At 41.7% G+C, this 23,273-nt stretch overlaps 2 protein-coding genes across 2 annotated transcripts; both read left to right on the plus strand.

Moving 5' to 3' along the window:
- The first annotated feature begins 5,054 nt into the window (after positions 1-5,054).
- On the plus strand, positions 5,055-15,541 carry LOC131886054 (putative leucine-rich repeat-containing protein DDB_G0290503). The gene is made up of 4 exons (XM_059234275.1): positions 5,055-7,590; positions 8,647-8,692; positions 12,132-12,461; positions 15,293-15,541. The coding sequence occupies exons 1-4, from the start codon at positions 5,636-5,638 to the stop codon at positions 15,446-15,448; spliced, it is 2,487 nt and encodes an 828-aa protein (XP_059090258.1). The 5' UTR covers positions 5,055-5,635; the 3' UTR covers positions 15,449-15,541.
- A 2,498-nt stretch (positions 15,542-18,039) lies between these two features.
- Positions 18,040-20,396, plus strand: LOC131886913 (inactive selenide, water dikinase-like protein). Its single transcript, XM_059235371.1, has 6 exons — positions 18,040-18,234; positions 18,298-18,596; positions 18,940-19,044; positions 19,133-19,394; positions 19,483-19,724; positions 19,782-20,396. Exons 2-6 carry the CDS (start codon positions 18,578-18,580, stop codon positions 20,126-20,128), a joined length of 975 nt encoding a protein of 324 aa, XP_059091354.1. The 5' UTR covers positions 18,040-18,234; positions 18,298-18,577; the 3' UTR covers positions 20,129-20,396.
- Positions 20,397-23,273: the final 2,877 nt, after the last annotated feature.

Here is a 23,273-nt window from a genome sequence, read left to right on the forward strand (position 1 = left end):
TCCTACTAATAGGATCAAATTAGAAGGCAAGTCAGAGAAACGACACTCGCACGAGATTTCTGAGATTTTTTGGCTCCCTCGTGGCTGCCTGGTGTGTGCAATGGGGATCGGCTTTGAACACAGTTAGTTACGTGATTTTCAAAATCAAGTTCCGAATTCAGGGAGCCAGTGAGTTGATGGCTCGTTTGTCTGCTTCGGTTGAAACTGAATAACGCAAGAGAAGTCGATCAGCCCGACACCCTGGAAAGTCTCAAGTGGCTTGGTTGGAGTGACTTTTCTCTAACAAGCCCTCTCTCTACTCTAGATCAAATGAATGATCACGGGAAGCTGCGACTATTGCTATCAAATTGCATTTTCTATGATAACTAGTTGCATGACGGAAACCCATATGTTAGCCACAAAATGTAACACTAATTTTCCTCAAGTCAAACCTATGGGATATTTCTCTTATGTTAAGTTATTTTAGACCATGAAAAGAAAAATGAAAAATACTTATCAAAATGTTTAGTAAAATGAAAAAATATTGGAAACCGGCAACCCTTAATTATCGAACCTTTGTATGCTTGTACCCTCGCATCTTCGTCATGTATTTCAGGTCAGATTACCTAAACCTTAAAAATTGCATCTAACGATTTTTTTGCAATTTTAGGCCATGCTTTTTCTTACTTGATTTAGAAATGTAATTGGTTACATTTACAATTATTTTCAAATTTCAAACTACTTATAGACGCTTTAAGCTGCACGAAATATGGTTTACGTTCTGCACTTCAGGGGACGCTTTGTGAGTCAGCCTCTAGCAAATAAAGTATCGATTGGACCGATTTCCACATATTGAAGTGTAATGCGTATGTGTTGCTGTTGGCTAATTCTCTCAAAATTTTATTCATGTATTTAGTGACACGGGTCACATACTGTAGGAAAAAAATCGCTTTCATGGCATGTCACGAGTAGTTTGTTTAGCAATCCACTGTGCCTTTTCCAGTTTCTTTTGGGCAGTTTGACATTGCAAATAAGGGTCCCAATCTAGTTGTTCGTGTTACAACCATTGTTTTTCCAAAGAAACTTCAAGACGCAAAATGCAGCTTCTTCAGCACACACCACCATACAATCAAATGTAATTCAATTGCAGTGTAATTACGTTTTTAACATATGTCTTTAGCATAAAAAGATCTGGCTTACAAGGTCTACGAAGTGAACTCTAAGTGTTTAACTCTACCCACACTGTGGTAAAAATGCACTTTAAAGTTTTGACGGAAAATCCCTGACACATCTTGGTATTTTTCTACCTCAGAAAATCATAGGGACCAACTTTGATTTTATTGGTGTATGGAAATCTAGCCCGCATCAAAACTTATATACCTAAAAACATTGCAAAAACTAAAAATCTTAAAAACCTACGCAATAATCATTTTCATTGAGCGGAGGAAACGCCTTCTGTTTTGTCTAGGTGTTGACAAACAAACGTAGAAACAAGAAAGCACGCTCTAAGATGCCAGACTTTATTAAGTGGTTATTAAATGAAAACAAAATTGCCCAAGTACTGTGACACAATGACTTAGCTATAAGCTCTTCTGGGAAACATTTCAATATCTCTATGGGTAATATTGCTGGCAAGTAAAACATGTAGATTATCATTATGCAGGAGGTTGCATACTGCACGGTTAATAACACGCCAACACTTTTGCAAACTTTGTTTCCAACAAATAGTGCAAGGAAAAGCACATTTTTGCAAGTTTTTGGCCTTCAATTTTGAAGACATTACTTTTTCTAAACTTAACTTTTACATTTTTATTACAATTTAATGGAAAAAGTTGATGTTGAAAATTTATGCCGATATGCTGTAAGTCCATAATACATAGCTCTTTGTTTATCTGTATTTGGATACCAAAACTGTTTGTAATTATACCCAAATAGGATTTGAAGGTTCTCTCAGAAGGGTTGACGGTGTATTTATGCTGTTAGAATAGATGCTCACATGTAAACATGTAAGTTTTTTATGTGGGCTAGAAATCCATAAAGCAATAAAATAAAAGGTGTTTCTTGAGGTACATAAATGCCAAGATCTTGTTGGGCACTTCCCTGGAAATTTGACAGGCCTTTTTGAACACCGTGCCCATCCAGTGAAGCCATCATGTCGCCAATTTTTTTCCAACAGGCAATGATGTGTGCATAACAAATGAAGTCTCAATCTGTGAGTGTGATAAACGTTTACCATTTGCCTTTGGAGGGTAGTCAGGGAAATAGAAGTGAACCAGGGACCTTTCTTACCCTAAGTAGATGTGCTAACCCCTACAGGCAGGGTGGGCAATTTTGAGAATAAGCGTGACTTTTGGACACCAAGTGGACAAAAGTGTCCAAAAGTGGACAAAAGTGGACAAAAGTGGACAAAAGTGGACAAAAGTGGACAAAAGTGGACAAAATGGACAAAAAGTGAACAAAAGTGGGGCAGAATGTGTCCAAAATTAAGTACAATTGTGCAAAAGGGGATTGACAAGCAAACACTTTTAAACCCTAAATCATGTTATTTCTTTACCAAATCTAGATGTGAACCAGCAAATAGAATCAGTAATCAATAAAATCTAAGCTTTCTTCAAACACATCAATAATGAAATAACAACTAGCCTTTTCACTAACGTTTTTAATTTCCAAGATATACACTTAACGAAATTTGTTATCTTGATACAATACAGCTTTATAAAGTCAATACAAATATCTTAAATATATTTTGAATGTTAATAAGTCAAAGCCACACTATAATCAGGGCATTTGGTGGCTGGTTAATTTTAACAAAGATTAAAAAAAAATTTTTTTTTTAAAGCTTAGGAGCTGAATATCAAATATCCAATAATACTTCTCATATTTGTAATATACATAACATATTTATAAGGAGTGCATGAATTACACTTTTATAATACATCTAAAAACTAAGATATATGTTCTTTAAGAAACATTGGGAATCTCATTTCCTGACATCAAGCGCATCTTTAAAAGTTAAAAATATGCCTAACAATGTCTCAATTAACTTACTTATGGAAGAAAAACCATAAGTATAGGAAAATATGTCATTATTAGATTTTTAGCAATTCGTAAGAAATTCAATTTTCAATATTAGTACTTTTTAAGAAGAAATCCCAAATGACTGATGATTTTAAGTAAAACATTTTTGCAAAAAAGTTAATAATGTTGAATAAATGAAGCCAGATAACCAGAATATAATGTTTAGCTATTTCAGTTTTTTAATCCTTTGCAACAGCTGCATTCTACTAGAGGAGACTTTTGTTCCCTGCTTGCTTTCTAATCTAACGTAAGAAAAAAAGAGTTAAGAACCTGTCTTTCAAATACCTTTTTTGGGTATGTTAGAGGTATATGGCAAAAGTTTTAAAGACTATTAATCTGCTCTTGGAACCATCAATGAGCAATTTTTGAAGTAGAGGATAGGTTTCATACAGAATATCCTTTATATTTTTTGTTTTAAAGGTTCGTATTTTTGTCCACTTTTGTCCACTTTTGTCCACTTTTGTCCACTTTTGTCCACTTTTATCCACCCTTATTTTTGGACACTTTTGGACACTTTTGGACAGGGCTGGACAAAAGTGTCTAAAAATGAAATGCCCACCCTGTGTAAGGCAGAATGAATTTTCATTGCATTCAAAGCAGTTTTTTCGGCGTTAAAAGAAGGCTAATTTTTTTGCGCTTGTAAAAATTTTTTTTTACACTCCTTATTAAAAAAGTGAAAGGCAGGAATGTAAATGAAGGAACTTTGATTTTATATATTGGTGCATGCACAAAGCAGCTAACAGAACTAATAACGTTGCGTTAGTTTTCCCAGATCAAGGTTATCTCGATACCATTGAAGTAGCTATGCATCGCTTTTACTTTTGCGCTCCTATATTACGAGTCTTGGTCATGTTATTTATTCTTTTAAAAGATATAACGGGCTTGTTTATATTTCTTTCTTTATTCTGTATTGAATTGTGTCCGATCGATCCGTTGAAGCGTGCGAAAACGGGCAAGCGTAAGGAACTCGGGCTGTCCACGAGTCTTAGAGAATTGTGTCGAGTCTCAAAAGTTTTGCTGAACAAACGATAATTTAAAAACTAAACTCCGCCATATCTTCAGAATTACAATTGACTCTAGATATTAGCATCTCTCTGCAATGCTACGGACTAAGGCGAAAACTTTGAGTTAAAACAACTGAACACTGTGGTGGTGTTGTCATATCAACGAGTCAAGATGACAGCCAAGATTCGAGTTTGTTATGGCCTAGAACACCTTTAATTAGAGAACTTGACTTGAACTTTAAAGAAGCCAGGCCACTTCAAGTTGAAAACATGTCAGTGAAACATAAGTAAATGTGCTGGACAAATTTGTGACCGATTTTAGCGTAAAGTCATTGGGCCTTTGAGCCAAAATTCACTATGATCCACTAAGCTTAAGGTCGCTTTGCTTTATCCAAGGGCAATACAACCAGGATATCAAAATTTATGCCTTCTTCCATTTTTGCTTTTTCTTATTGCAATTTTCAAGGAATAATTCTCCTCCTCCTTATGAAGCCCTCTGCGCCACAAACAAATAAGCATTGTAACTTGTTTTTTTTTTGCACAAATTTAAGAACATATTTGTGAATTAGGCTCATAATTAACCATGGAATGACGTTATGGCTCTGAAAGACTGGCAAAGTTCAAGTCAAAATTCTATTTTAGCGCCCTTAAGAAGCTCAATTCATCATTTTAGGATTGGCAGCCCCACTCCACTGCGTTTTACTTAAGAAGTAATTGTAAGAACGTAGTCAATATTCATTCAAGTTAGAAAATTGTCTTGCTTCAATCTAAGACCAGTGAATCATTTTTTAGTCCTTTTAGTTTTATAGTCTTCCTTCCGAAAAAAAACGAAAACCATCTCGAACCTTACGAGTCACTTTCAAGACTGTTGACATCCCTAAGCGAGCCTCTTGCCACATTGCCTCCATCTATAACTAAAGTACACACATGCACACCTTGGCCGGCAGTCCCCAAATCATTTTGTTCTTCTCCGTCTGAGCTGAGCTGAGGGATCACCGGTGGAACGAGCGCCGTCTTTCTCCACCCAGCAAAAAGCCCGCCGCCCGATCAACATCCTCGATTCCTCCTCCTCCTCCTCTTCTAGTTCTCACCCATTGAACGTTCACCACCCTCCTGACTCCTCAGTCAGTCGGCACAATAACAGCTATCAGCCATGGATTTGAATCGTTGCTGCTCAGTCATAGATTAGGCTGGCCACCGGCAACTTCAGTCGATCGACCCGTCTCCACAATACAACAATAACACTGCTAGCATTTAGCATCCCTCATTCCTCATTCCTCACCACCCGTATCTGGACTGCCCGTGGTGAATTGTGCACGTGCATGCATGCATGCATGCGTCTGGTGTCATCCTCCTTGATTGAGTTGTACTTGTTATTGGCGTTTGGTCGTGTCAGTCGTGTTTCAAGTCAACCAACCCCCGCCTCCCCCTTGGGCACAACCGACTGGAATGCGCCTGCCAGTAGAACCCATTTGTTCCCTTTTGGTGTGACTCACCCTGAAGAGAGGCTCCACATTCCGTTCGACGAGGCCACTGAAAAAGACACCCGCTAGACACTCCTCATTTGAGTGAATATGGATTCCATGACAATGAGTTTACCGCCGGAAGTGGTGCGAGACCAATTAGCAGTTCCTCAGGCTCCAGCTGAGGCCGTGGAAGAGGTGGATCCCGAGCACCAGCTGAGCCCGAAATCAGAAGCTATCCCCGTGCCTCCCGCTCGGAAGAACTCCCAGGGCCACTCCCACATCCCCAAACCCGAAATTAGTCCTAAACCTAATTTTTTGAAAGGGGTGGGTATGACGCAGAGTCTTCTGCGAACCACGGGCGTCAAGCCTCCGTCACCGCAGGAATCGAGCAAGAATATCACGGCCAAAGTGAATGGCACGGCCAATATGTTGAAATCCACTCTGCGCCGTATGACTCGATTATCTGTCAGTTCCAAGCCCGCCGATCGAAGTCCCGAGGAAGCTACTGCGGGTTCGTTGAGCCGCAGTCGTTCTTTCCGGGAACCTGCTCCACCGCCGCCGTTGGGCGGGTCTCTTCGACCCCGAAATAGTGCCATGTCGAGTTCCTTGCGTCGACCGAAGAATAAAGATCGAGATGACGCGGCGAGCGCGCAACGCCCCCATCTGCAACGGTCTGGAACCGGCGGTACATTAGATGGCCGCCGTTCCACCGTTAACCGATCCCACTCAGTCACCGGACGAAGACTCCGCGACCGCGATCTGAACGTGCGGAAATCTCGCGGCATTCAGACCCAACTCACTCGCGACTCCTTCCGCGATGAAGAAGACGCGAGTTCGACCTTGGATCACACGGATGCCTCCACATCTCCCTTGACCACTCTCGAGTTTGGCCTGTATCTTCCGGATATTCTGGGAGCCGATGTCGATCCCGTTGAGACTCATGTGATTGAACCCACTGAACCGGCAGATGTTCGGAAGACTCGACAGTTGACACTTGAAAACATGAAACTTCATCGGGAAGTGGAACGCCTCAAAGTTCAAGCCAATGAGAGTGACGCCCTAAAGAAAGAATTGCGAGCGGTCAAACTCAAACTCGAGGAGGAACAACGGTCCAGAATTAAGATTGAGCAGCAATTAGACAAGCACAATGAGAAGGTCAAACTCATCGTCCAATCCATGGACACTGTGGAGCGTGAATTCGAGACTCGCGATGAGAACATTGCCCATTTGGAGACGAAACTACGCGAGTCCCAAGAAGTGATTGCCAATTATCAACATGATCTCGAACAATCCACCGAAGTGGTTTTGACTCTGAAACGAGACCTGAGCAAAGGCCTCATAACCCAAAAGACTCTCCTTCAGCAATATCAAGAGGCTGAGGCCGAGTCCAACGAGCTTCAGGAATTCCTCTCGGCAGAAAAGATGACTTTGGCCGAGACCTTGAAAGATTGTGAGAACGAAATCTCCGAGCTTAACCAACGTCTTCAAGACAAAGACGTGGACATTGCCAATGTCGAAGAGCGATGCTCTCATCTGGTCCGTTTGAGCGAACAAAGACAGCAGGAAATCCTCTCCTTGCAAGCCCAATTAAATGGCGTGCAAGAGCGGGCCAAAGACATGCTCCTCTCCCAAGGGGCCGAGATCTCGAGGGCTCATGTCCACATTGCCGAACTCCATTCCCGATTAGAGAGACTAGTCAACGGAGGGTCGGTCGAAAACCTGTCCGAGCATATCAACGGTAAATCCACGACCTCCCTAGAGGACTCGTCATGCAAATCCGAGGACGATATCTTGACCTCACAGGAAATGTTAGGCCACTCGAAAGTGCCCAGGAGTCAGTCCCAGTTCTTGATCAGTGTCTCCAATGGTAACTCGTTGAGTCGTCCGGATCTGCCCATTAGTGAATCGTTGGCTAATCTCTCCCAAGCGATCACGGCGCGACAGCTCTCCGAAAATGGATTCGATAGTGTGGAATCGAATCATAGCTCCTTGCCGGCTCTGTCCGATCGGATTAGTGATGTGCAGAATCTCATTGAAAAATTTGTCAAAGTCCAGGGTTCAAGGTAAGCCTTGGTGAACTCTTTTGCAATTAGACTTGTATTTCCCCTCTTTCTTCGACTCGCCCCATTTGATTTTGAATGAGGTAATTTTGTTTCCTCGTCATGTGGGTCACATTGAGCTCATAAAAATATTAGCCCCTGGATCGCCCACATTGCTGTTTTTTATGTAGAGTTCCGTTAGCACGACTTACTTTCAATTAGATCACGATAAAGATGGATGTACAAAAATTTCTCAATGGCATGAGTGTCTGTACACAACATAAGGGTCCATATGCTGAGATGGAAGAACCTCCCTTGAAGTAGAAGAGAAATAATTTGGTCTGCGTCTCCTTATCTGAAATGAAAAGAATGTGATCATTCCGGTCAGGGATGTGGGGATTTCAAGTGAAGTACTCGATCTCTCTTTCTCTGAGGAATATGGATAAGGGGAGGAGACGACTAAAGAGCAATTCTCACAGCCCAAATCTCATCCGAAAAAGAATCGCTTCCTCATGGTGTGAACTGTGTGAAATCCTACACTCTAAACTTGGCTAAGTCTTATTTAAGACACTCCCGGGATCTTTGAACAAGGTCGAGCAAACAGCTCATCAGGAAATTTCAGATTGCCGAGAATTTTTGTCTCAAGTACCTTCTGTTTCGGAACGAATCTCTGGATGAAGGGAAGAAAAGTCTATTGTTGTGGGAAAAAGATTTCACATTTCCGACTGATCTGGCAACATTTGTCTGGTGTGTTGTTTACCGACAAGTGAATGGGTTAGGAATCAGTTTCAAATAGGCTCTTGATTGCCCAGAGAGAGGAGCATAGCAATAGAGAAAGAGCAGTCATTCCTCATTTCATTTACTTCACAGTCCATCACATCTGCACATCGGAAACAACATTTTACAGACAAAGCCCAACTTCAAGGGTTGTTGAGAAATGAAATTTTCAAAGGCAAATCAGTGCAGGTTCATTAAGCATGAGAACAATTTAACAGACCGACGACATTTCTGTGTTATTTCAAATGTGAAAACAGTGTCTTCCTCTTTAACCCAGTTCTGTTTTTTGTGCCCATTTTCCAGATCCAAACTTACGTCCACGGAACACTCAGTTCTCCAACAACAAGAGGTAAGTTCGCCAGGGAGTCTCTCAAAGATGTTGGTCACGCACCAAGAAATAATGCATTTTCCTGTTACTACATTCAAAGCTTTTTGTTTAAAAAATGCCGTAACCAAATATTTGCGGTGAACACGTCAAAGACAAACTGATATGGCGATACACATGTGTTTTGAAGGAACAGATGAACACAAAAGCTTCTAATTGTGCGTTGTATTTTTTTTACGGGCTCATTCCTGATCTGCTGATATCAAAGCAGATCAAAGGAGTGTGTACTGTGTACCCCCTTTGCCAATTAAAGAGCCTTTAAGAGCCATCTCTTGAATCATCTGGGAATATTTGTGGCCCAACTTCAAAGTGTGAGAAAAGATCGCGAGTCGTGTCTTCCATCTTTTTTTCTTGTCTCGGTTTCTTTTAAAATTTACCTCTTGTTCGTCTCCCCGTCCGTCTGTCTGTCCGTCTGTCTGTCAAGATGTCAAGTTGAATTGGTTGTCTTCCCACCAAAGACTTGTACAATTGTAGTCCACGTTAGTAAGTAGCTTTGCCACTGCTGTTGCCGGAGTTCGAACAATTGTCTTGTTCACAATTCACACCGGCGACAATCTCGAGCAAAATCAAGTGAAACGAGAGGGATCTTTGTGGAGCGACGTGTCTTTACAATATCACTTTGATTCCATCCCCCTTAGATAAGCCACATGGATGAGAGTAGATCAGTTCGGATTGCCAGCTAAAGAAGCTACAACGTCATTCGTCTATTGTTGCTTTGCCACACGAGAGAAACAGAGAGCGAGAGGGAAAAAGGCAACGGATGTGATGCAATTGGTGGATGAAAAAGATCATCTAGGATGATTTGCCCACATTTTTGCAACCCCCCCCCTCTCTCCCAAATTCAAGCTCGAGTTAGTTACGGTTCTAAATTGAAGTACAAAGCCTCATTTCCAAGTGGAAAGAATTTTTGGGTTTGTGAGGTCAATTGCGCCAAATCTCTTGACGAGACCCTGAATGAGTGTTGATTAGATGGACGAATAAACAGTCTTAATTAACTTCACGGTAGAAGTATTTTTCGCTCAAGTTTATGACTCCACTGATTGGACCGCCAGTATGCAAATAGCTACTCAACATGGAGGTCAAACTTGCCGGTCATAAAATCGGGAATTGAAATGTTATAGCCCTGCTTGTTGTTTCAAGGATAAACACTTTTTTAGACCCTCTCGGCCAGGTTCTGTTTCCAAGGGATTGACTACTTTCGCAACTGTCCAGTTTTCGGCCAAGATCGCTAAAATACGTTTCGTTTCTGTTTATATGAATGTGGAGCTTCAATAAGTTTGAAGTAAATGTTTTTCTCTTCAAAAGCTACTTTGTGACAAGTCGAATTTCGTTTTCGTGATGAAAGATATGAAAAATGGATTTTTACACGAGGGGCAATCCGACCTTAACTTTAATGCTCTGACATTTAAAATTTCTTGCAAAAATAGATTCGAATAAATTCCATTGATATTAGTCTAAATCAATTCAATCAACATAAAGGTAATCAGCAAAGCTTATAGTTTAGTAACATATATCGCATATCATTTGTTTTGTATCGTCCATAGCATGGGGATAAATTCAATTGAAGTTTTTCTCCGAAAATGTTAACGCTGTAATTTGGTATCAAAAATGTTGGCGATATGCTTTAGTTTTGTGGAAGCACCCCACGTATCTATTGGAGAAGCTTGAATTGTCATGATCTGGTCTTTGGCAAAATTGAAACACTTGAATGTATCCATGTCACACGTGTTTTCCTGCAATTTTGGTGCGTCAGCCAAATCAATCGCTGTTTTCGACCTTTTTTCGGTAAACTCAAGGCCATCGCATTGTTATGATTTCAGTCCAATGTCAAATCTAGGTAATATTTTGACTCCATCTAGCTTTGCGGCAATTCTTTTATGACCATTGTGTGACGTTATGATAACCAACTTTTTATGGATTGTCATCTCATCGGCATACTATCTGTTGGACGCTATTGTTCAGGAAATGCACGGTTAATTCCTTATTTTTTATGACGATGTCGAATGGCGATAGGATTGCTTCTCTTGAGGGCACTCAATGACTAGAGAATTGACATGAGGATTGAAGAAACTCTAAATGATGCCGAGTGTGCAATTAAAGCTCGTTTTTGTTTGTTTACCCAGCACCTCCCCAAAAGGAAGCCTGAGAAGAGAGGGTCCTCCCTTATTAAAGTTGTTCATATCCGAAAGTTCCGTCGTCATTATTCAAGGTGATGCCATAGACTTGAATGTGTAGCGTTACTTTAGGGCTCTAGATGTCTTTCAGGGCTTCGACTTCATTCAAACTTGCCAAGAGACTCGTTGATCTCTTGTCATCCTAGATGAGTGAAGGGGGTTCAAAGCTAATTTGGATTGCTTCATCATTCATATGGAGAGGAGAACAATGAACAACGGGCGGAGTAGAGAAACAGGTCGGGAGGAGAGGATGTTTTTTTATAATGACATTTAAATGGAAGTGGTGGGGCCAAATATGGATTCACGACTCATTCTGATGTTTGTCAAACGCAATCACCCCGAAGAAACAATGGTACATGGAAATGTCTTCCCTTTGGGCTCGTTTTCTTCCTGGTTTTGAAGATGGCGCCATGGTCTGTCTCAAGGCAAGAGCAAGAGGGTTGGAGCAAGAATACGTTGATTAATCACTTTCCACAGACAAAATTTCCATCACATCATCTTCACCAACCGAGAGAATTATTTTCATAGCTTGGCAACAATAACTACCAGAACGAACATTTTTGAGTTGTGATAATGGGTGGTGGCTTATCGAGTTCTCAAGATGGCCTACTACTTTCTTTAATGGCCGGATTTCCAAATTCCGTCTGATTGAATATAGGTGGAAATGGGTCCCCGCCCCCTATAAGAAAAAATAGGAGAAGGAAATTTTCCACTCATCTCCGAAAACAATTCCTTCCGTCCGTCACGAGTTTCGAGTTTTGAGTCTTTCGTTCTGAGTACTGATATTGGCAAAGAAGATAGATCAAATAAAGGAGTAGGAGGAGCATGCAATGATCTATGGACCGTTCTTTCTCACATCATGAGATGATGACTTTGCTCCCAAAGATGAAATTTCCCTCGTTGCACTGAGAGAAAGTTAATTTCAAGTAGGGTGGTGGTGGTTGTTGTCGCTCATCCAAACCACAGCATGAATATACATTGGTGCCATGATTGTTCTTACCATCTCCGAAGCCTCTGGTTGAGACGATGAAGCCTTTTAAGATTAATCCCGACACTCTCGAGGGTCTTCCAACTTCCCGCTGAAATGCCTGCATATTTACAGCCAATCCATAGGCCTCTCGTCTTTTCACCTATCGCCCTACTCCTCCTTCCTTCTCGAGGATTCCCACATTGTTTAGCTTCATTGGGCTTTTTGAATAATGACACTGGACCTTCCTCCCATATTTCAGGAGAATCTGAAGAATGATCTGATCAGCTCGACCACATCGATCCACAGCAATGGTCACCATGATCCCGTCTCATCCTCCCCGACCTCGAACAATGCCACGAATCTCCTCCACAAGCCCTTGACTCAGCTCCAAGGTCCTCCGCCCAGTTTGGGCGTGAGTAACCAGGAGAACAACGGCCATCATGACATCCTCGGCTGCAAGGAGATCGATGAACTCAAGTCGAGATACATGAAGCACAAGAAAATACTCATGTCCAACTACGAGCAAGCCGAGAGTGAGATCAAGAGGCTCGACGAAATCTACCATGACACGGTCGAACAAATGCTTCAGGTGAGATAACAAAAGATGGTAGACTATCACAACAAGGGAGGTTTCCTTACCCACCTCTTCAGGGTCTGACCCTTTGTCTTACGAAGAATACTTATATATTAGTCATGTCAAAGGCAGAAAATAGTTCGACCTCGCGACTTCCGGTGGAGGCCTCGCCGCAAAAGCATAAGCTCTGTACCGTTTACAATCGGAGGTTGAATTAGAGATTCTTTGATTCGCCCTCAAAAAGTAAGGCACCACTGCCATTTTATTAGGATGAACACTTTTGAGGGTGATATCAAAGGGCAAGGACGCCACCGCAAATGGACAAACAACCTCTGGTTGCAATCAAACCAATAACGTGATATCTTTGTTTTGCGATTAAAAAATGCGCCATAAAAGCACCATCGTCAATCGGCACTGAACGCCGCGTTCCACCTGATTAATTTCATACATTCTAGCACGGTTCAGTTTCAAAGAGCATTGCATTATTGAATCACCCATGACAAGGATTTGAAGTGTGTGAGCGTATCTATTCTTAATGTTTTCTTAGATCATTTATCCTGCAAATTCCAGGGTTCATTCAGAACTATGTGGCTGAGGAATGTCGTTGATTGAATGAAGTAAAAAAAAAACGTTGTTTGTCTAAGCGACATGAAAGAATCCAGAATCGTGCCTGAAAGAACACAATGGAGAGCTTCAATCTCTCATTTGTTGTCGGGGCTCGCGTTGAATTCGATTCTGAAATCTATGAATCGCTTCGTGGTGCCATCGACCATCTTGTACTGTCATTGGTCGATCATTGGGCCGAGTTAGTCGTCAATCTCTTAATGTGCTTGGAGCATTCGAACAATTGCCTTGAAGTGCGGTGGTTCAGGATGGAGCCAAGGTGACGGCTAATGATCATGAATTTGAGCGTCGCATAATCCCTGATTGCCTTTTGGGCAAACCACCACCCTGCGAGGAGGTTGGTTGTCCAGTAACTTTTTCCTCGAGTTATCTCCCCTCTTACGTAATGATTGAACTTGATTAACCCCGAGTTCGTTCCCGGGGTTTCGTATTACTACCACGCATTGCAATCACCCCTCTCTTCCTCTCTTTCTGTATTGGTTCGAGTTTCTCTTTGGCTAATTACATCTCTTTTTTGGAACTCACTCATGTACTACACAAGTAGCATGAAATGAACGACGAATCGTTGCTGGCACACCTGGTTTGCCAAATGTAATTGGTGTTGGCCTCTCCGGTCTGTGCGAGTGCGTAGCTAGACGTCATTGATTCTCTCTCTCTCCAGTCGAGCGTCTTCTTCCAAGATTTATGAACCTCCATGGCCTCTTCTTCGACGTGTTCTTTTCCTCTTCTTCTGCAGGCCAAGAATTTGCCATTAAGGCCTGCAACTGAGCATGACAACGGACTTTGAGAATTGCTACCATTCCGGGTGGTGCTTCTCGACGGCATCAATCCAGGCCTCTTTTTCCGTTTCTCACATCATTTTAGCGTTTTGCCTTCCAGACATTTTGGTGAGCCATTCATTCGTCTCGAGGCGGAGAAAAAAGGGAGAGACAAAAGTGCGTAGAATATAGATCAAAGTACAGTTGGGACCTTTGTAATCATCGCCATCATCAAGAAGATTGGTTGGTTGACGTACTCGTACGCGAGCGCATGTTGAATGGTGGCATTTGGTGCAATTAAAAAACATTGTCAAGTACGTCATAATCACGGTTAAGACTCGATGGGACTCATGGCAACAAGTGGTGATCATACCGCGCTACTTTTGTACTGGATCTCCCAATTGTGTCTGGCGAACATGTCTAGCTGAGAATGGACATGAGATACAAGTGTTCCTTGCATTTTAAATCTCGTCTCAAATTTCATAAACCGACTTTTTCATGCCATTAATTAATTACCCATGGTTATTTAGAGGAAGTGATAGGAATTTCCTCACAAGTGTTAATTGTTTATTCATCAGTATCCGCACGCCATTCGAAGCAAAGCGAAGCTGGAAAAACAAACATCTCAAAAACAATGGAAAAAAGAGGGTACTTCAAAATTTTCCAATTGGCCTTCTTGGGAGTCTGCCAAGTTTGGGATTGACATCCCAAAGAAACTCCATTTTTCAATTCATACATATCACTTCTAACTTGTCCGTTGTCCCTCTTAGGCAAAGAGGTCTCAGGAATATGACCGGAAATGATTTTTTCGCCTGACTCGATTTTTATGTCCGCGTTTTCGTACTGCGAGTCTGTCCATCGGGCTAATCTTGTGATCTATGAGCGATACTCTTGCGTGTTAACACGGTTTTACACATGCGAAACGATCTCTGTGGCCACATTCAAATTCGTCGAGATTTTCCACTGAACACCATTAGAAGTCGAGAGAGAGAAATGCACTTTTCTTGCGAAATCTCTGAGCGTTGGATGTATCGCTTTTGTAAAACGTACTTGACGGGCCAGAAGAGTCTAGGTACAGATCGTCAGTCACGCCGACGTCAGACGTGAATATCAGTTTTCGAGGCCGAACAGGGTGACCCCCAGGTCTTAAAGAGATCCAATAACTTTTGAGGCGTCGTGAGAAGCCCATTTTCTATCTCGGAATGACATCTCGAGCGATGCTAGAGAAGAAGGGGTCTAGGTTTTGACAAGGGGACTCACACCGGGGAGAGAGTGAGTGAAAAGGCTTATTTATTGGTTCGTGGAATAGCACCTGAAATTCTCATTTGACTCAATCATACATCGTGCCTCGATGGTTTCTCTCTCTCTCTCTCTGCGTCTTTCTCAGTCAAACCCGAACGAATTCATCAGAACATGCCATGTACGAATAGCCCATTAACTTTGATCTCTCTCCTTCATTTTCAGGCCCTAGAGACCATTCCCGAGGTTGTGTCGGTGAATCCGGCTTTGCAGCAACTGAAGAGTAAGCTCCAGATGGATCATGCCGAGGGTAAAGGCCACCAGATTGAGATCTCAACCGTGCTCAAACAGGATAAATTGAATGCTAATCAGAGCTTGTAACAAGCTCTCTTCACAGACAGATTTTATGTTTCGTACTCTCACGCCATTTCGCTTCTATTCATGGAATTAAACATACCAAATTTTGTCGTGTGATTCGGAGTATTCAAGATTTTTTTTTTCTTCCTGTGGCCAATCAATTCATCTTGTCAGATAATGTTGATTATGACCACTTGAAAGAGTCAAACAACCCGGAAACCAGTTAATTGGAATTGACCAAAAATGAGATCCAAATTTGATGATATTCCACAGAAGACTGGCATCTATGACGTACCTGGAATGCATTTCGGGTTAGACCGTCAAGAGCAATTAATATCAGGTTTTATGTCGATTTTTGTGAATGCGGTTAATTGCAAGTCCTGAATGCAACGCACATGAGACTGACAAGGAGGCTAAAACACAGAATTATGGCAGTGGTGGGAATGGTATGGACTAATATGGGAAAATATTGGTCTTAATTCTAGGGCAAAATCCCAGAAAACCTTACCTTCAAATCTAGAACTACAAACTACAACTTGACCGAATCTCAATTCATCGCAAAGAGGGTGAATGTTTTGATATGTCAATCAAAATGTGTGTGGCTGCAAATGGGAGAATATTGATGACATTCAAAGAATACATCAAAAGTAGGCACAATACCTGTAAGAATGCAGTTATGAAACAAAGCGATGTGTTCGTTCGATTTTTTTCGCAAGTTGCAGCAAGTTGCTTAGCAACTTTGTTTAAAGGACATTTCCAAAATCTTCATTGACAGGATCCGGATGCCAATCGTGCCCTACTGTATGCCAGTCCTTTGAAATCAGATATCGCTCTTCCAAGGAGTGGCCCATCTTCTGCGTGTCTTCCACGTGTGGTCATAATAACCCTTGGTTGCCTTCAATTTAAAAAAAAATTGAAAAATAGGCCCACCCGTAATTGGTGGAGAAGCGACAGGAGAAGAGTCCATCTTGCGGAAATACAGTATCTGTTTTTGTGTACCCTCCTTCAATGTGCCTTTGCATTTTTCCTGGTTATTACTTACTCTTAGACTTGATGATCCTCTAAAAGAAAATAAAAAGATCAGACAAAATTATTGCCTTTTATGCCTTTTTTTTGCACCTGTGAGTAGCCCTTGTTCTTTTTTCAACCTACCCTTAAATCCGAGGTTGATGAGTTATTCCACGGACTTCTAGAGATGTGGACTGCAAACGAAAGCAAAAATTTCTTATTTCTTAAACCGTTCATTTTATTCCAAATGAGCATTTAATACAACCTCAAGATCTTGTTGAACAGATGAACGTGGCCAGGTTTGAGCCCAAAAGTATGCTTAAGGAACTCGGGTGATATGTCCCAAATTATGTAGTAACTAAATACAACATAAAATTCGAATTTATTGGCCTGCTCTAGGTCAGCTACATACGCTTTTGACAATGTAACTTTGAAACAAACCAATTTACATGTAAATGATATAAAAATGACCTGTCTTTAATTGAAGAGACCTACGGTTCTCATTTTATTTATTTTTATTCAAAAAACGGGTCAGAATCACTTTGACCAAGAGCAGGTCGATTTGGTGGGAAGCTTGTTCACAGTCCATATTTCCAGAAGTTTGTGTTTATTCTTAAACTAACCGAAATCACCAGTCTATAATGGTAAAAATTACCACCTAGTACCTATAACCCTCACTTTGCATCGAATCTGTTATTATGGCTGAATATTTAAGGGAAATAAAAATGCCCCAAAAAATTCACCCAAAACACCTCTAAAAAAGGAATTAATATGGCAAAATGCAAAATGCGTTGGACCTAATTGGCCTATGGTAGTAGCCATGCAGAAAGAAACGGTTCAGAATGACCAAATCTTTTTGAACTTGGCAAATAAACGTTAAAAGGACTGTTGAGTTCCGTTATTCAGTTACATTGAACCAAACATCCTGACTCAAACTGACTCTTTCTTTAGAAAACCATTTCTTCATGTGATTACAGATACATTCATTCCTTAATCAAAAATTCAAATTTTTGCTCGAGTTCGATTTATAATCAAATCTAAGCTGGAATCATTGCTAAAATAAATTAAATGCCAACTGAACCCCTCTTCATAGTGCTTTGTTGCCAGTTCATGACATTCAAGGACTAGCGAGTTTTCTAGCCTGATATGATGTAAATGATGCTGGGCTGACACTTGCAGTCTCAAATATCTTTTTCCAAGAATCTAAGATTTGTATGGCAAAAATAATGAGAACGTCTCAAATGGCTTCTATAACAAAAAAGAAAAAAAAGACGAAAATGCAGTGGCACAAAACCCTTTCATCATAAAGAAGTAATATCATTGAAAAGAAAACAAAAGAGAGTCAAAACGCGTCTGTTGTGTTTTTCTACTGCAGCTGAATGGGTAACCATGATCATCAGAAACCATACCCTATGTGCCGTTCAGTTCTAAAAGTTGGTCTGACTGGATTGCTGGCAGTGCCCTCTCTTGGCCTGGCTGCTTCTTTGGTAATATTGCGTTTGTTTTTGGTCACGCGATGTTTCGCGTGTGCGTTTGGTCTCCGTTCCGTCATCATCAAAGCTGAGAACGATGTGGATGCGTCATCCCTCCCTGCTTCTTTCCTTCCTTCCTTCCTTCCTTCCTGGCTTCCCCGCTGAATCCTGATCCACTGATGTGCGGACGTGTGGATTGTGGATGTGGTGAGAATTACGAAAACCTCTGTCCTTTTTCTGTGATTCTCCAACGCTCTCCATCCACTCGGCAGATACAGGTCTAGGTAGGACTCAACGGACCAACCAACTAGAAACGGAGCAACTCTAAAGGTAAGGCTGACTCTGCCAGAAATAGGGATGGATTGCACTTGGTAAAAGATCTAACTCAATTAGGACGAGCATGGCTATGTACACGGACGGCGAAGGCCCCATGATGAAGCTCAATCTGGGCCTGGTGGCCGATCCGCCTGAGGTCGAGAGTCCCTTGCCCGTGCGCGTGGAACCCAAGCCTCGACGGCCCTTCGATCCCAGTCTCCACGGCCTGGATCCCAAGTTCAGGCTCACCAACTTTGCCGATCTCAAGGGCTGAGGCTGCAAAGTCCCTCAGGCGGTTCTTATCCAACTGCTCGAGGGAATCCAGTCCTCCGATAACCAAGGACAAGCCTATCCTAACATGGCTGTCCCCAGGATTGGTAAGATAATGGATGGGTTACTCGTTGCATTACATTTGAACCATTCATTCATGGCTAGTTTGTGTGGAACTTTCTCAGAAATCTAGATTTGGCGCCAGTACCACTTTTCCCTACCTTGAGCTTTTAGTTGGGATGCCAATGTTGTTCACAGACTTGTCATAAGAACGAATGGAAAATAAGATTAAAATTCTTCGTGAATTGAAATGAACTACATTTGAAAACTGTTGAATTGTAACTAACCATATTTGAGGCCCATGTTATTGTAAAATGCAATCAATGGCATTGGTTCCAACTCGGACAATATCAACGGAGATGGATTCTGGTATTGTTTCAACGCTTTCAGGGATTGGGATGGACTCTTCTATTACTCCTCTTCGTCACGGTGGCTTGTCCCTAGTACAAACCACCGACTTCTTTTATCCTTTAGTTGAAGACCCTTATATGCAAGGTAACACCAACACATCTTCTTACGATATCTTAGCACAATCATCCCTCACATTCATTCATTCAATCAATGTATGGATCGTTTTCCGCAGGGAAAATTGCTTGTGCCAATGTTTTGAGTGATCTCTATTCTGAGGGCGTAACGGAATGCGACAACATGCTGATGCTTTTGGGCGTGTCCACGAAAATGACCGAGAAGGAACGCGATGTGGTGATCCCACTCATGATGCGCGGCTTCCGCGATTGTGCTTTAGAGGCTGGCTGTGACGTGACCGGAGGACAGACCGTCCTCAACCCGTGGTGCACCATCGGGGGAGTGGCCACCACCGTCTGTCAACCCAATGAATTCATATTGTAAGGGCACCCACGTCTTTGAGTTTCAAGGCATGATTGATGTATGATGCCCTATGTATGATTAAAAATTATCATTTATTTTGGTCAGACCTGAATCCGCGGAAGTGGGAGATGTCTTGGTGTTGACCAAGCCTTTAGGTACGCAAGTCGCCGTTAACGCCCATCAATGGCTCGACCAGCCCGAGCGTTGGGAGAAGATCAAGCATTCCGTCACCGAGGAACTCGTCCTCAAAGGCTACGAACGGGCTATGGACTCCATGGTTCGACTCAATCGGACGGCGGCCATGCTCATGCACAAATATAACGCTCACGGAGCCACCGACGTCACAGGTCAGTCATAGGTATAGCTAGTAGTTTCATGAATCGCTCATATAGAAAGTGTTGCAGGATTTGGAGTGTTGGGCCATGCCGCCAATTTGGCCAAAAATCAGAAGGCTGAGGTCTCATTTGTGATCCATAACCTTCCGGTGATTGCCAAAATGGCGTCGATAGCCAAAGCATGCGGCAACATCTTCAAGTTGTTGCAAGGATACTCAGCCGAGACCTCTGGAGGTCTACTCATCTGCCTTCCCCGCGATTCAGCGGCGCCTTTCTGTAAAGAGATCGAGAAACTCGAAGGCCGAGCGGCCTGGATCGTGGGCATTGTGGAAAAGGGCGATCGAACGGCCCGGATCATCGAACGACCTCGCGTGATTGAAATCCCGGCCATTGAAAAAGAAGGCCAGTTGTGGTAGTTGGGGTGCGAGTTCTGCGCCTCGATTATAAGCCCAAATGTCAGATGAATGTGAACACTCAAAAAGTCGCAAGCTCTTTACAATCATTTTCTTCGCTTATCTTATTTCCGTCTCAAAGAAAAATATTTTTGAGAATTCTTAAATCATGACGGACGTTGGGACCAACCCTTTGTTTTTGGGATCCAAGCGTCTTGATAATCCTTAACTTAAGAATTCAGAACTATTTTTTCCACACATTTGATCTAAATAAAATTAAACACTTAACTAATTGATCAAAGCTTTCTCATTCGTCTTGCGCTGCTTAAAGCACGCACATCCTTGCATGTTCTGGATTTGGTGACCTCGACGGAATCAGACTGAAGTTCCACATGCGTGAAAAACTGAGCCTTGAATGGGTTACGAATATAGCTTGGAAAAATAACTTGTTTTGCCGTGGAGCAACAAACCTAAAGATCAGAATGCGAGTATTTGTCTGCATACAAGTTAACTTGAAGGGTTGTAACTGTAAGGAAAACTAGTTCCAATAACGTTCAAAAATTTACCCTCCATGGCAAAACAAGTTATTTTTCCGACGTTTATTTATGAGTATTGGGTATTTCAGCACATCAAACAACACCCTCTTCCTCGTTTTTGGTAGATGCGGACAGTATCAAATTAGATCATATCGTTGTATGATATGACATTGAAATGACATCACATATCATGACATTGTATGATCTGTGGTCCTGTGCCTACAACCTATTGTTGAAGGATGAAAATGGATATAGATTCAGGCAGAACAAATTATGTAAGCCCCAAAGATGGCAAGAAAGGAGCCAAGAATTGCAAATCTATTGGCAAATAAATTCAAACATCTCTTCAGGTCGTCATGGATCAACTTGAATTAGCCAAGTATACTGTTTTTCACAACTCTTTGCCTAAGGTACACAGGCCAGATGAAAAGACGTATTTTTTTTCTTTTTTTTTTCTTTCGTTTCTTGGGCAAAATAGATCTGAAAGCTTAGGTTTTCTGACTTGAAACTCATTGATAGACTTGGGTAATCATAAACTTGAGTTTTAGACTTGAATGTAACATAGCTGATAAATTTGAACGACTTGTCAAAGTTTTATTATGGTGGGTGGGTGAGTTGTCGGTAAAATGAGCTATCTGGCTGACAGCTTGATCCCATTTGTACATTCTACGGCAGAGCACGAAGTCCACTAAGAAGAATTTAAAGTCATATTCACTCACAAAATCATCAAGGGGCCTTGTTTACAGACTACAATGAGTCAAGAGCATAGATAACTTCATATATAGATCGATCAAGGGCGCTGCGATCGCATGTTTTCGTCTCAGCTGTCGCTGGTGGAAAAACTGTTTCATTCGTAGTCAAGCTACTTAGGATAACTATGGTGCAAATTTGAATCGTTGACGGCTCGTCCAAATTCAGAGTAGAAACCCCTAATATGACTCCTTGTCAAGCAATTGCTCTCGTCCAGCACGCTTCATAAAACGGGTTTGAGTAAGTTGTCCGACCAAATTTTTAAGAACGAAATTTTGAAGAGGTTAAAATGGGGCTCAAGTTAAAGTTTTCATCCATGTGGTGGAAACACTTAACTGAAACGCAAGGAACAAGCCTGAGTTTAGGCTGACCTCCAGAGGTGTCCGATTTACCTTGTTTACGTATAGGCGCAATCATGTCACCCACATTCAAGCACATTGTTGGGAGATTGAAACGAAATTCCGAATGCCTCATCATTGCGTTGCAATTTCGGATACATTTTGTTACACTTTCGAGATTTTCGAGATGCATTGCTAAACAAGGGCAATCAATAGAGTACATGATTTGCTCTACTAAAGTCCAAATCTTTTTTTGACATGTTACGTGTATTATGCCCTGAAAAGCATGTTTTTTTTTTATTCTACCACTCTTTCTTCCTGTATATTTGTAAGATTCAAAAGAAATTAAGATTAAAGAGGAATAACAAACGTTTCATGATAATAATTCAACTTGCCTGAAGCGAGATTTAACGAAATATCTTTGTCCCATTTCCACCAGCGTCAGCTGACCTGAAAACATGCTCATGTGGTACAGCTCCTGTTGAACTTAAGCATTCTAGTTATGGTTTTCTATGGTCAAGAGCGAGTCTTCCAAACAATGCTTTTGTTTTGAGATTTTTTCATCGCTGCTGTTAAGTAACGGCTCTCGACCAATCAGCGAGAACCAGGCAAAAGGCGAACGACATGAGTGTCATTACTCACGGACTTCTAGAAATATGGACTGCCAACGAGCTTCCCGCCAAATCGGCCTACTCTCGATCATAGCAACTCTGAGCCACTTTTCGAATTAAAGTAATAGAAGAAGAGACGTAAATCCCGTCAATTAAAAGTAGGTCACTTTTATATCATTTCCTTGCAAATTGGATCATTGTAAAACTATGTTGTCAAAACATTATGTAGGTGACAAAGAGCAGGCCGAAAAGTCTCACTTATAATTTGTTTACTACATGACTTTGACCATGTCTTCCGAGTTCCCTAAGCATNCAAGGACAGATGTTGGAAGACTAATCCTTTTTCCTTGATACACCTAGATTCCTGCTGTACCGTACATCCGCCTTAACATTATGTAGGTGACAAAGAGCAGGCCGAAAAGTCTCACTTATAATTTGTTTACTACATGACTTTGACCATGTCTTCCGAGTTCCCTAAGCATAGGTCTGGGCTCAAACTTGGCTCACTTTCGACAAGAAACCTTGTTGACGGCTTGGTATTGGACCACTTTGGAGTAAATGGTCCAATAGAAACTCTTTTAAACACTGTTTCATACTTTTCGGCCAAATTTGATCTCAATGAGATGGGACGGTAACTCTTCGGGAGGCAGGGATCCCTACCCTTGAAGATTGGAGTGATGTGACCCAGTTTTAGCGAGTAGGGGAAAACCCCAAGAATGACGGACTTCTTGATTTGAGTGGTCAGAGCTGGTATTAACTCAGGTGCACATTCCTTTAGAAAGGCTGCGGCTATACAATTAGGTCCGGCTGAGTTGGATCGGTTTAGGGAACCTGTTGCCCTTCTTCTGTGATGTTAAAGGGAGGATTTTCCAAGAGTTGGGACAGATCGATGAGCGGTACGGGCGGGGGGTGGAAAACACATTTTCATACTGCT

This window comes from Tigriopus californicus, chromosome 9 (assembly GCF_007210705.1).
Source record: "Tigriopus californicus strain San Diego chromosome 9, Tcal_SD_v2.1, whole genome shotgun sequence".
NCBI lineage: Eukaryota > Metazoa > Arthropoda > Copepoda > Harpacticoida > Harpacticidae > Tigriopus > Tigriopus californicus.